This window comes from Marmota monax, unplaced genomic scaffold (genome assembly GCF_021218885.2).
Source record: "Marmota monax isolate L192 unplaced genomic scaffold, Marmota_monax_Labrador192_F-V1.1 WCK01_AAM20220418_F8-fsc00151, whole genome shotgun sequence".
NCBI lineage: Eukaryota > Metazoa > Chordata > Mammalia > Rodentia > Sciuridae > Marmota > Marmota monax.
Window position 1 is genome coordinate 3,182,248 of NW_026694226.1, and position 13,786 is coordinate 3,196,033.

At 45.3% G+C, this 13,786-nt stretch overlaps 1 protein-coding gene across 2 annotated transcripts; it reads right to left on the bottom strand.

The window, feature by feature from the left end:
• Positions 1-4,299: 4,299 nt before the first annotated feature.
• Positions 4,300-10,166, bottom strand: Zc3h10 (zinc finger CCCH-type containing 10). 2 transcript variants are annotated; one of them, XM_046466674.2, is made up of 3 exons: positions 10,022-10,166; positions 9,202-9,265; positions 4,300-7,863 (listed from the first exon to the last, which is right to left on the bottom strand). In XM_046466674.2, exon 3 carries the CDS (start codon positions 7,809-7,811, stop codon positions 6,504-6,506), a length of 1,308 nt encoding a protein of 435 aa, XP_046322630.1. In that variant the 5' UTR covers positions 7,812-7,863; positions 9,202-9,265; positions 10,022-10,166; the 3' UTR covers positions 4,300-6,503. The 2 variants fall into 2 exon arrangements, with proteins under 2 accessions (XP_046322630.1, XP_046322628.1); XM_046466672.2 differs by having other exon boundaries at positions 4,300-7,866; positions 10,022-10,165.
• Between the last annotated feature and the right edge of the window lie 3,620 nt (positions 10,167-13,786).

Sequence of the window (13,786 nt, forward strand, 5' to 3'; positions counted from 1 at the left end):
CTGTAAAGAGAAGGAGCGGCACACTATTTAAAGCTGGGCGGGACTAAGTGCTCCTCCCACGTGGGATATAGCGCCTGTGGTATGACGTCATGCAGAGCCACAACGCCAATTACTCGGTTTTCGAGAGGAGATGGGTTTGCTAAGTTGAGGGGTTGTGGGTGGGTTAATATTTCCCTCCACCCATTCAGACGGTTGGGCAGGATTTAGTCTGGGATTCTTATATGTTCACTTTTCAACTTTTCCTAGTTTCGATTCTAAACACATTCCTTTATCCTTCAAAAAAAAATTTTTTTTTTCCTGGCTGCCCTTATAAAAAGAAACGAAATGACCCTATTTGGAATGGATATGTTCGACGACGGATCCTGTCTATCCTGTTCCCAGTCCTCTACCTTGTCTGTGCAGTGTAAGGGCTGACTAGAGAAAACTAGAGAATCAGAGTTGAGATAATACAGCCTAGGGAGTGGGGAGTAAAGGAGTAAATAATTGAGGCTTGATTTCCTTTTGAAAATCTCCAAGAGTTGCAAACGCCCGGCAGATCTTTATTATAGATCGAGACCAAATTGGCCCCAAGAAGGGGGGAGGACTCACTGCAGAAATAATTACAAGAAATTCCAAGAATTTCTTGACTTTGAGGAGCTTCTAGGACATTAAAATGAGAAATCGAGATAGTGAGAGGATTCAGTTTCTCATTTTTTCTGAATTAGAAGATTTGGAATATAGTCAGGTGTAGAATTAACATATTCTACATAGTACTGTGTAGGTTTAGGAAGGAAAAAGTTCAAGGTACACTGATGACTATTGTTACCAATTTACTTGCCTTAGAAATATAGTGTTGTCCAGGGACCTAGAAATTAGATTAATTGGAAACTAAGGGAAGGTTTTATCATAAAATGATTACCTCTTAACGACGCACATATGGTCTTGTGTAATTTAGTCTGATGCAGCAGGGGAACTAGAGTTGTTTATTGGGGAGAGACGAGATCTGCAGCTGGGAAATTTTATCTGGCTCTGCAGGGCATAGATTTCATCAGGCTGTTTCATCAAAGCTACTTAAAGCTTCCCTCCCTTAATCTTTTCTCACTTCCCTTTCTGTACTTCCCTGGGGCTGCCAATATCTAGACTGCTTTACTCTGTGTGCTGAACGGTATAAAGAATAATTTTCTATCTGATGCCCATGTTCTCCATATTCCCAGAGATGAACAGGTAGAAAAGGGAAACAAGCAGCTTGGAGGAGGGAATGTGCTTTGAATTGATGAAGCAGAACTACAGCTAGGAAATGAATAAACCTCCTTAGAAGATGACTCCCTAGAAAATGAAATTTGCTGTTAGGGATGGGATTCCAAAGGCTGGAGAAATGGGCAAGGTGACCTGTGGAAGCTCCTTTCCAAAACTTCTGCCCTTCTTCACCCCATCCAGATTATCAGACCCTCCTACTTAAGACATAACCTCATCCTCAAAAAGGTTTTTGTCCCAACTGGGAACCAGGAACCACCGAATTGGCAGCCAAAATGAAGGTAACAGCACAAACAGGGTGGGTCTCCACCCACTGACAATTCTGCTTCCCAGGTGCCACCTGGTGGTGAAAAGTAGTAAGCGGCTAACAGGAAGGGATGGCCATTTGTTAGAGGAAGTGTCTTACAGGGTGGAGCTTCAGGGAGGGGAGAGATTATCTACACTTCCTGGACTTGAAATCTATAATTGCTTTCTAGGGGAGACAGAGGGTCAGATGTGGTATTCTGGTCTCAGCCCACTCATAAAGATGGGAAAGCAACAGGATGTGAGGATATTTTCTTCTGTATTATTTACTGCCAGGTATTGGTTATCCCATCGTTGGATGGCTCTATCAGAACTTTTTTATAACAAGTCTGGAGTTAAGACTGAATAGATTCTTGACCCCATTACTTACTAGCTGTGGAACCCTGGACAGATTGATCTATCTATCTGTCTAATCTATTTATTTTATTTATGGTATCAGGGTGCTTAAGAGGGTCTTAACCACTGAGCCACATTCCCACCCTTTTTAAATTTTTGAGACAGGGTCTTGTTAAGTTGCTTAGAGCCTTGCTAAGTTGCTGAGGCTGGCTTTGAACTTGCAATCTTTCTGCTTCAGCCTCCTGTCCTCCCAAGCCACTGGGAGGCGTGCACCATTGTACCTGGCCAGATTACTTTTTAAACCTGCTTTCTCCTCTGCAAAATGTAAGGTAATATCATCCACTGGGTCAGTAAATACTTCATGGAAAATGTCTTGCACAGTACCTTGCCTTACATTAAGCACTCAGAAATGCTAGCTGTTATTCTAGAACTCCCTGTTTATTTCCTGTGCAGCAACATAGGACCTTCTTCCTTTTGGCAGCCCTTTAAACATTTGAAGACATCTATTGAATTTCCCCTCAGTCTTCTCTTGCCTTCCCACCCCACTCCCCGCCCAGCTACTACCCCTCTGCCTTGTCAATGTCCCTCTTTAAAATTTATATTAAAGCCGAGAGTGGTGGCACACACCTTGGGAGGCTGACACAGGAGGATTGAAAGTTGAGACCAGACTCAGCAACTAAGTGAGGCTCTAAGCTACTTGGTGAGACCCTGACTCAAAAAATACAAAAAAGGAATGGCTCAGTGGCAAAGCGCCTCTGGGTGCAATTCCCAGGACCAAAAAGAAAAAAAAAAAATCAGAAGAACACACAATAGCTGGGCATGGTGGTGCACACCTATAATCCTAGCAACTCAGGAGGCTGAGGCAGAAGCACAGCAAGTTTGAAGCCAGACCTGTCTTAAAATAAAAAATAAAAAGGGCTAGGGATTTAACTCAGTGGTAAAGCACACCTGGGTTCAAGCTCCAGTACTCCCCCACACCAAAAAAAGAAAAGGAAAAAAAAAAAAAGAAAAATTCACAGTACTTAGAAATAGTTCCATGAAGTCCATGAAGCTGGGCGCAATGGTGCATGCCTACAATTCCAATGGCTCAGGAGGCTGAGGCAGGAGGATAGTGAGGTTCAAAACCAGCCTCAGCATTGGCAGGACAAGGCGCTAAGCAACTCAGTGAGACCCTCTCTCTAAATAAAATACAAAAATAGGGCTGGGGATGTGGCTCAGTTGTTGAGTGCCCCTGGGTTCAATCCCAAGTACCAAAATAAATAAATAAATAAATAAATCAAAAAGGAAACGGTTACATGGTTCCACTTAGGCAGAACACAGAACTACTTTATTTACAACCCACATGACTAAGGCTCAACTATCCTTATGGATCTCCTAAAGATGTACCTAGAACCTAGCATGCTCTTAATATTTATGAATTGACATTATGAGGACTATTAAAAAAAAGTTATTGTGGGGGAATTAAGCAAGCACTCTGCCAATCTCTGCCAATGAGCTATACTCCCATCCAAGATCTTAATTTTTGTAGCCAACTGGAAGTCCCAGACCCTCAAGTGAATTAAACATTATTATTCAGTCAAGCTCAAGGCTTTATCCTTAAGCCATATTTTGAGGGAAGAAGGGTCCAGTGTTTACTCAGTCCAAATTATGGGCTTTTTCATTATTATTTATTTATTTTTCAATCCCCAGTAGTACTAGGGATTGAACCTGGAGCCTTGCGCAAGCGTTCAACCACTGAACCATATACCCCCAGCCCTTAAATTATGTTTTTCTAATATTCTTATCAAAGTTGGGGTATTACCTCCACTTTTAAAAAAATAATATAAAACATAGCCACTGGGCATATCACCACAGTCCAGAGTTTTCTTGAACATGAATTCTCTAATCATCATTCATTAGCTACGAATGTTCATTACCACTGAATTACATCCCCAGCCCTTTAAAAAACAAAAATTCTAGTTGTAGATGGACACAGTACTTTATTTAGTTATTTTTATGTGGAGCTAAGGATGGAACCCAGAGCCTCGAACATGTGAGGCAATTGCTCTACCACTAAGCCACAACCCCAGCCTCCCCAGCCCTTTTTTTTTTTTTTTGAGATAGTCTTACTAAATTGCCAGACTGGCCTTGAAGTTGCAGTGTTCCTGCCTCAGTCTCCCAAAAGTAGTTTGGATTACAGATATGTGCCACTATGCCCAGCTCCATAATTTTTTTTCTTATTTGCGATGATTCACAAGTAAGAGACAAAAGCCAGCTCCTGACATCTGGTAACTAACCTGATACAGCCAGCCACGCTTTGGAATCACTAGGGTTGACCTGGTGCTCACAGCTAAGCCAATGAGTTCTTAGGTTGGATACAATCTCACAAAACACCACATGAGACAAAGTCACTCAGTGACTGTGATGAAGTGAGACCAAAAAGCAAGATCATTTCACAATGTCTTTTAAGCACAAAATGATCAATGTGCAAACCACAAAATAGAAACATCCCCAACTCCCAAATGCAGCCTTAGCTTCATTCTAGTCTGCCCTCTTTCTAATTAATAATCATAGAATGACCCCTGCTTCCTTTGGCAGCACCCACTCCAGAGGATACCCACTTCCTTGAACCTTTCCCAAAATGTCTTCACCAAAGTCCAAGTCCTCTGAGACCTTTCTAACACCCTCTTTGCTGAGACACACCATGATTCCTAGTGGTATAATCAATCTCTCCTTCACTGCAATAAGCATTGAACTGTATTTGGTGTACTACATGTATATTCCTGGTGATCTTTAGCTGGAGTGCATGAATACAAGACATACAATGTCCACAGTTTCCCAAATTCACTTCTTTGGAGATACTTGACAAGAAGGAAATAAGGTTGGGACCTGACTTGAGAATTCATGGTATCTATAATCATATTCCTCTCTAAATATTCATAAATCATCTTTTTTAATAATCCAGAATTGTGCCAGAAGATGAACATTAAACTTATCAAGTGTTGTTTCTAAAATTCATAAACAATACTTGCCCACGTTTTTTGTCTTTAGGCCACCCCCCATCTTTATTTTGAGACAGGGTCTCACTATGTTGTCTAGGCTAGTCTCCCAACTCCTGGGCTCAAGTGACCCTCCTACCTTAGCCTCCCTAATAGCTGGGACTACACGCGTGTGCCACTGCTCCCGATTTCATTTTTTTAAGTGACCACCCTTGATCTAGCCCACCATCTCCAACCCCAGGTGTATAATCTGAGTGATTAACCACACCAGAGCAAAAGGTAGCAGGAGATACAATTAAGGAAGCACATCCAGGACCACTTACTCTACCCCCAATTTTAGAACAGATACCTGAGTTGTTTCCCCTACATCAGCCATGAGCTAAGGAGGGACTGAAGTTTGGCTACTGGGCCTCTGGACTTAATGACCCTTAAGTGGATTTTAAACCTCTGGTCCTTTATGCAGATAGAAGAAAGAAAGGGATAAACCCTGAGGCTTGTGTCCCCAGAAGAACTCCCTTTTCCCAGTACCTCCCAAGCCTTGAAGGCTTAAGAGACTGGCCACTGAGAAAGGGCTGGGGTAGAAGGGACAGTAAATGCCATCAACAACTAAGAGAGGTAACTGCCACCTGCCTTGCTCTTTGAATAAGGGAAGGATTTGTCAACTACATAACACCTCATCCCCATTTCTCAGCACATACACCCTCTTTAGTACTTGCCCCCCTAAATGACCCCAGGAGCCCTGGTTACTAAGGCAACCTGGGAACAGCACATGCAGACAGAGATCAGAAACAGATGGGACTATTTTTAAACTAGACTAGGTGGCTCCAATGCTTTTCCCCACAAAGTGCTTTCCTCAAAGCCCCATTTGGTCTTGTTCTGCATACCTACCCTTTGCTGATTTTCATCCAACTTACCCAAGCTTTGTGAGGGTGGGGTCCTTACCCCATTTTGGCATGAGACCTACTTTATGCTCCCTTCTTCCAGAAAATTTCTAAGCAAGTTTTCACTGCCTCCATTTGTTAAAAATAATTGCTCTTTTATTTCTTTGGAAAGTAGTGGGCCCTGCCCTACAGATTTCCAGGCCAAGCTAGGTATGTGAAGGCTCCCCTAGTCTTTGAGCTGGAATACTATGGTCCCGATCTTTTCAGGGGCCCAGCAGTAGTTCCTGTATTATCTAACCCAACTGGGCCCCAAATCGTCTCCTATGAGGCCTTCTCTCCTGGCCATCCACTTCCCAATTCTTTCCTGGCTCTCCCTCTGTGTGGGGATTTTTTTTCTTCCAAAACCAGTGCTAGGACCTGTACTGTTCACAAGAGGACAAAATCAAGGATGTCCCCAACTTCTGTAAGAGGACATATCCCCTCACTTAGTCAGTCCTTCCTCTCACTGGTTTCAGTCTGCATTCCTATGAAAGCCCCGACTTGATTGAGGCCTGAATAAAGGACAAGAAGACCCCCTTAAAAGGGTGGTGACAGAACACACCAACCCAACCCCACCTCAGGAAATGCTCCTCAGAAGCATACTCCTTATAGTCTCTTGTCCTAGTCCTTGAGTGAGCCCTTCAGACAGGGCCTGGGAGGGCTAGGGGGGTAGGTAAGGACCCCTCAAACCCAGCCCTGAGAGGCTATACCAGGGGAGTATCCATTAGCCCCATCAATGTGGCATGGCTGTGATGCGCATGCTCTGGGAAGCAATGGGGTAAGTCACCATGGGAGTGGTGGTGTGGCTCATTGTGATTCCTGCCAAGGGTTGGGCCATCGATACAGCCACAGGAGCCACAGGAGCCACAGATACAGCCACAGGAGCCATGGAGACAGGTGGTGGTGCCATTCCCTGGGCGATTGTTTGAGCCAGAGCAGCTGACAGTGGTGTGATCTCTGGGTTCAAGTGTGGGGGTGGGGGTGGTGGAGCAGCAGGAGGTGCAGCATTAGTTGGGGGAGCAGCTGGAGCTCCAGTGGGGGCCACCAGTTCTTGCTGGGACACAGGACGAGGCTGTAGAGCCTGGCTGCTGAGAGTAGTGTGAGTCTGGGCAATGCCATGATTAAAAGTGGCAACAGTGCCCACAGTGGGGGCCAGAGTTTGCTCAGTTGCTGGTGCAGTAGAACTCAAGGTCATGACCTTGGCTTGATTGCGGAACTGGGCATTTTGTTCCAGAAGTACCTCATTAGTAGCCAACAGGTTGCTGACCTGCTTCTTTAGCTCTTCTACACGCTTCCTGAGCATAGCATTTTCCTCCTCTAGCAGTCTGCATTCTACTCCTCGGGATGGAGCCAAACTATATTCATATGATTCAAAATGGGGGCCATCAGGAGGGCAGCATCCACCTCTCCGGCGCTTGGGCCCTGGCTCATGGTCCTCAAAGCCCCTGTCAGGTAGGTCATAGATATCATAGAGATCATGGCGTCGTCCTGGGGGCACTGAGCCTGTTGAGCCTCCACCACCAGTACCTCCTCCACCCCGAGCATCAAACTCAAAATCCCTTTGCAGGTGACGGAACTTGCACTTGGCTCCTCTCTGACAGTCACCCTTGAGAAAGTCACGGCAGATAGGAACCTCCTCCTTGCCATTTGGTAGGTCAGCTGGTGAAAGCCCCAGGCCAGCAGCTACTTTCTGCCTCAGCCGAGGTGGAAGCTCTCCTGTCTTCTTATAGCCATCCTCATCCTCCTTGGAACCATGAATGAAACGGCAGTTTGGGCGGCTACACTCTTTGTTCTGGAAGTCATGGCAGAAGATGAATTCATTTTTGCTTACCCCCAAGTTGGATACTTCACTCATGTCTGGGTGGCGATATCGACAACGCTTTCCTCTCTTGCACACATTCCTCAGGAAGTCTCTACAGATGGCATCTGAGCTGGCCCCACCAGTGCCTGCTGCTGCTCCAGTGGCCTCCTCACTGCTACCACCTCCAGGGCCTCCACCGCTGCTGCCGGTACCGTTGGTATAGCTGTCCCGGTCAGGCATTCTGGCCCCCTCCAACTCAGGGCCTTCCTCCTTCTCTTGCCACTCTTGGTGACTGCTAAAAAAAGAGAATTGTATTATATAGGAGTCCTTCAGAGATCCCACTTGTCCTGACTATAGAGCAGACAGTCCAGTAGGGCAATGGCTTTGTAGATGGTACATGTAAAGAACGAGAATTCTGGCTGGACTGGTTGATTTGCCAGAAGTCCTGCCCAGGCTGTTGTGCACCTGGTCTTGGTCAGAATGATTCACACTTGCCTGGCTAACAGAGGAGGGAGTTGGGATGAAGCCACCTCATCTCACTAATGGTGATAGGTCAGGGGTAGTGGCAGAGGGAGAGCATAGTGTGGATTTTATCTTCCCTTCTGGGCTGACCTTATTAAAGCTGTGGAAGTGAAATTAAAACTGCTATTGGTTTCTGAATAGGTTGGGAGGAGACCGGGAATAGTGCCCAAGCTGGGCTGCTTAGCTGCTAGGACTTGTGGAGATGGGACACTGGTAATAAAACGTCTCAACTCTTTTCCATGAAATCTTAGGGGAAGGCTCTGAATGCATCGTATCTCTAGAACCCAAGAAATCCTGGGTAAAGGGATTGATGTCACCAGCTTGAGGGTAGTCCCTAAACCTACCAATTTTTAATATCCTTTTGTAGTCTACTATCATTCTCAATTCCAGGAAAATCAGCTTCCTCCACTTTAGGGGAGGAGTTCTAAGCTGGAATCTCCACTTCTGGACCCCCTAAACATTGGTAAGGTCAAGATAGGAAAGAGTTAATGTTACAGGAACAAGTGACCTTTCTTTTTCTATTCCCCACCCACCTTTTACCTCTCCATGAAAAGATCCCACTGACATCAAACCACACCATCCCTTACCCCATAAAGATCCTTTTATTTATAGACTCTATAAAAGCTTTTTAAGTCTCCTATTTCCCAAGAGAGCTCTGGAATGTCAGTCCACTGCCCTAGTTATAGCCCTCCCCTCTCTCCACCCCCAAGAAGACAGGGAGTCCCTGCCACCACGTGTCTTAACTTCCTAAACCTTTCCTAGGCAGTGTTCAGGCTCCCTCTGCTGTTCAAATAGGAAAATTTCATATTATTTCCTCTTAAACTTAGGGAAATCTCTTCTGATATCTCTGGACAGTCTACTGACCTATCTTGGTCTTTATATCTTCCTAAATAACCGACCAGGTCAGAGGCCAGAGTTACACAAGAATCTATATTAAAAAAAAAAGATCCTCTTCCTTCAAATGGAGGTAGCCCTAAAATAATACAAATGGTAAAAGATACAAACTTACTGAAAGGAAAATGACCAAATGATCCATGTGTTGCAAATACCACCAGACAGATAACTTGGTATGATACTCCACCCCACCAAACTCTCCCAGAATTGATACCTGAGGTAGCTCAGGTGAAGTCCGGGGCTCCTGTGGGTCTCCACCTCCACATCACTGCTGGGTTCTGAACAGAAAAAAAATAGACACGTGGGTGGGAGAAAGAGTAAGAGTGGAGGACCAAGAGGTGGTTGTCAACCAGAAAGAACTCTGAAAACAGTAAAAGCACTGGAAACTTAAGAATTTCCTTAGGGTTCAAACTGAACTTCACCTGTCAAAGGGAGAAGTCGCCAGTAAGAGGAGTAAGAAATAGAACTGATTCAGAAAACCTGAAAGGATGGACTGAAAAACCTGTCCTTCAGTGAACCAAAGGGTGAGGGGGAGCCCTGACTCAAGATGAAGGAGGACATAGGGACCAAAGCCCTGCTTAGGACTGGAGTTACGAACGCTAAATGGCAGCAACTGACAGTGCAGCGGGAAGGCAGATTAGACTTGGGGGCAGTGATTACGACGCTTCCAAGCACCCTAGAGTTTGCGAAAAGTCTAGGAGTTTCCCCGCAGCAAGTCTTCTAAGTTGGTAGGTTCCATGTAGCGCTGCGCTCACTCAGCAGAGGACCAGGTGAATAGGGCATTAAGGAAACAAAGTAAAGCGGAGAAAGGGAGCCCTAGATGACATCAAGCTGAGATGGGCAGGGCTGTGACGTCACGGAGCTGGCGTTTGCTCGCTAAGCGGGGTCAGTCAGAAAAGGGGGTCTTCCTGGGGTGTGAGGAAGAGCCAGCTCCATTCTGAGGGGCTTGTGAGGCCCGGCAGAGCCCAGTCGCTGGGCCGGCCGACTCCTCCCCTCCGGGCGCGGCCTCCACCTAAGTCTCCCGCCTCCCTCACCTGCCGCCGCCGCCGTAGTTGCTGCTGCCGCCTGCCGGTCCTCTAGCTTCGACAAAGAGCCGCCCACCCTGTCGCTCTTCCGCTTCCTGCGGAAGAAGTGACGCTCTAGTCACCAGACCCGGAACTACACTCTATAGTGCGCGGAGTAGTTCAGAGAAGCGACACAGGAAGTTCCCAGCAAGCTTTGCGTGTTGCCATGGCAACCCGTTTTTAACACCACAGTGAAGTAGTCCTCAAGCACAATTCCGCAAGCGTACGTCCCAGGCCAAGTAGGGGTGATGCCGGAATTTTCCCAAAACCTGCCCGCGAACCTCAAAAAGGTTTCAAGCGCACACAACACCCTCCTCAGCTCCATCCATATGTAGACCACATCATACACCCCAGGCTTTGGCTTTATGATTCTTAGCATTCTCCACAGCACAGGCAGGGAACCGGTACAAACTGTATGACAGAATGCCCACCCAAAGGAATCGAAATAAACACGGAAAAAACGATTTGAATTCTTAAGCTAAAACAGAAGGGATGATTTATTGTACACGCGTCACACTGGCCACAACTGAGAAACGAGTTAGTCCAGAATGCCAAAGGTCCCGGGCAAAGGACCAACAAGGGATGTTAAAAGCAAGGTGGGTCTTCTCTCAGTGGTGATCTTGACGACGAGGTGGCGATGTAAGTTCTTAAATCCACCGAGACAAAATGTGGACAGTAGGAGGCAGCCCAACTTGTACCAACGTCCCCGGCCCCTGGCACTCCTTTGGCCTCCACGGTGCACAAGCTAGTTTACTTGGACCTCTGCCTCATCTTTCTTCTTTTGCGCTTCAGCCTGAAAAGGAGACACAAGAATACATCTGCCCACACACACACAGTTGTTTTTCCTTCCCACATTACCAACTGTCCTGTGTTCAGTCCCTGGTTTGCCAAGGCAATGCTCTGTAACATTTTTCTCCTACAGTTTTCTTCAAGTTTTACATTTAAACCAAATGTTCCTAGGCGACTTTTTTCAAGGTGAATCCCCTACCATCCTCACCCTGGGCTGATTATGTTAACATACCTGCGCATTCGCTTCTTCCTCCACTAGAAATCAATCACAAGAGACATAAGGGGGGAAAAAAAGAGAATGTCTTATTAAAAGGTTTAAGTAAGGCTTTTAGTCCACTATTTAGAATCGGATAGGTTCCTCACCAAATATTAAAGTCTGGTCACAACAATCACATCAGTATTAGACACATTTACATTCGCATGAAGCTCCAATTCTGCGTTTGTCTACACTTGCCCTACCCAGGACTTCGCTGTCTTCTGCTTCTCCTCCAAACTATGCTACCTTCTCCCACCATTTCTTGGGCACTTTTGAGAACCCAGCAATTGGAAACTATGGCGGACTTTCCTTGCCAACTCCTACCTCCCCCAAGTTCCCTGGTAGGGACCGCTCACCTTGGCTCTCATGGCGCAGAGGTTTCTACAGGTAAAGAGAAAAAGGCTAGAGTTAGTTTGCTGTGATGATGGTAAATATAGAGCTCAGATGTTAACGGATTGTACGTGGAATCCAGACAGACATCACTAACACTCACCCGAGAAGATGGCGCTAAGGCCGAGAGAGCGCCAAAGTTCCGCTTGCAGCTATTTAATGGAACGATCGTAGTCGTCACTTCCGCCGGCCGGCCCTGCCCCTAGAGGTGGGGCTGCCCAATGAAAGCAATAATGGCTTTCTTCCGCCCTCAGTTAAGTGATCCAGCGGTTCTCTTGGGTAGCAGAGTGTTTTGAATGGGAGTTCCCAGTTTCCCCCTCCCCAGCCATTTTTGAGGACTTCGTATTATTTCAGCGTGGACATCTATTTCCAATACAGGACCGAGACATGCAGACGGGAAAAAGATAATGGCTTCCGCCTTCCCTCATTGCTTCTTGGGAGTTGCAGTATCTTAGCGAAGTCCTCCATTTTATTATGGATTGGTGGGGGCTGTACAAACAATTCTGATGTATTTTACTGGTTTGTTTTATTTTCCAAGGTAATTTGCTGCAGGGAAATTTGATATAGGAGCTTGCAGGTTCTTAAGAACATGGAAGGATGTAAAGTGGGGAGTCAGGAGGCTAAAAAGAGACCCTTATCACTCACTGTTTGAGATACGTCAACTTTTTTCTACAACTTTTTTCAACAACAATGAAATGGCTGAGTGTGGTCTTTCCCCCACAAGGCCTGAGATAGAATGTCACTAGAGACTCCTGGTCACAATTGTTGCATAATTTGTACAGAAAACTGTTAGGGTTGTTTTTAATTTTTGAGATTGGGGATTGAACTGAAGGACACTCTACAACTGAGTTACATCCCCCTTTTATTTTTAATTTTGAGACGGTTCAAATTGCCATGGATCCTCAAATTTGCAGTCCTCCTGCCTTAGCCTCCGGAGTCGCTGAATTACAGACTAGGGAATGCAAGATTAGCTAACATCTTTAGGGAAAATATGACATTTGATGTTAAAGAACCTTAATCTTATGGTATAGTCAGGTGAGATACACTGAAAACAACCTCAAAGATTTGGATACAGAGTAATTAAGGATAAAAAAGAACCCTTAGCCAAACAAGGCATTTTACCACTTAAAATAGTTAAGATTTTTGTGTCTATAATTCCTTCTTCTTTTGAGCGGTTTCCCAAGGTTTTTAAAACTAAGGGTTCTTGTTCCACATGTTTAGGTAGTTCTAGAATTGTCACAAAAAAAATAATGAAACTTTTAAAAATAAAATAAAAACCCTAGCAATTATATCAGATCCACCAGGATTGCCAACTAGTCTATAAACTCTGAGGGGAAATGTCACTTTTTTTGCCTGTTCTTCCTCTGGGGATTGAACCCAGGGGCATTCTGCCACCAAATCACACCCCTCACCCAGCTCTATTTTATTTATTTATTTAGTGGTGTTGGGGATTGAACCCAGGCAGGGCCTTGTGCTTGTAAGGCAAGCACTCCACCAACTAAGCTATATCCCCAGCCCTTATTTATTTATTTATTTTGAGACAGATCTTCCTAATTGCTTACAGCCTCTTAAATTCAAGGCTGGCCTTGAATTTGCAATCCTGCCTCAGCCTGCTGGGTTATAGGTGTATACCACCATGCCTGGCCCTTTTTAAGAATTTGAGACAGGGTCTCACTAAATTGACTGCCTTGAACTCAAATCCTCATGCTTCTGTCTCCCAAGTGGCTGGGACTGCAGGTTATGTACCTCCATCCCTGGCTTTTAACTACTTTTTAAAACATTTATCACAGCAAAACTAAAAGTAGAGAGATTTCCCAAAATGGCACAAACTTGTAATCCCAACTACTCAAGAGGCTTAGATGAATCACAAGCTTGAGGCCAGCCTGGGCCATTTAGCAAGATCCTGTCTCAAAAAAATAAGAGCTAGGGTATAACTCCGTGGTATAATGCCCCTATGTCCCATCCCCAGTACCTCAAAAAATTTATTTCCTCCACATATTCCCTGCCCTCACAGTCAGAGTCACCCTCCTTAACAATATCCCCAGTGATATGTTACAACTGACAATCCACATTCACACCAACACCCAAAGAACCACTACTTCAGACTAGTAGGGTTCACTTTTGGTGATGTATGAGTTTAGACAAATACTTACAGTATTGTTTTGGTTTTGGTACTAAGAATTGAACTCAGAGGCAGTTAACCACTGAGGCACACCTCCAGCCATCTTTATATTTTGTTTAAAGACAGGGTCTCAGTTTCTTAGAGCCTCGCTAAATTGGTGAGGCTGGCATTGAACTTG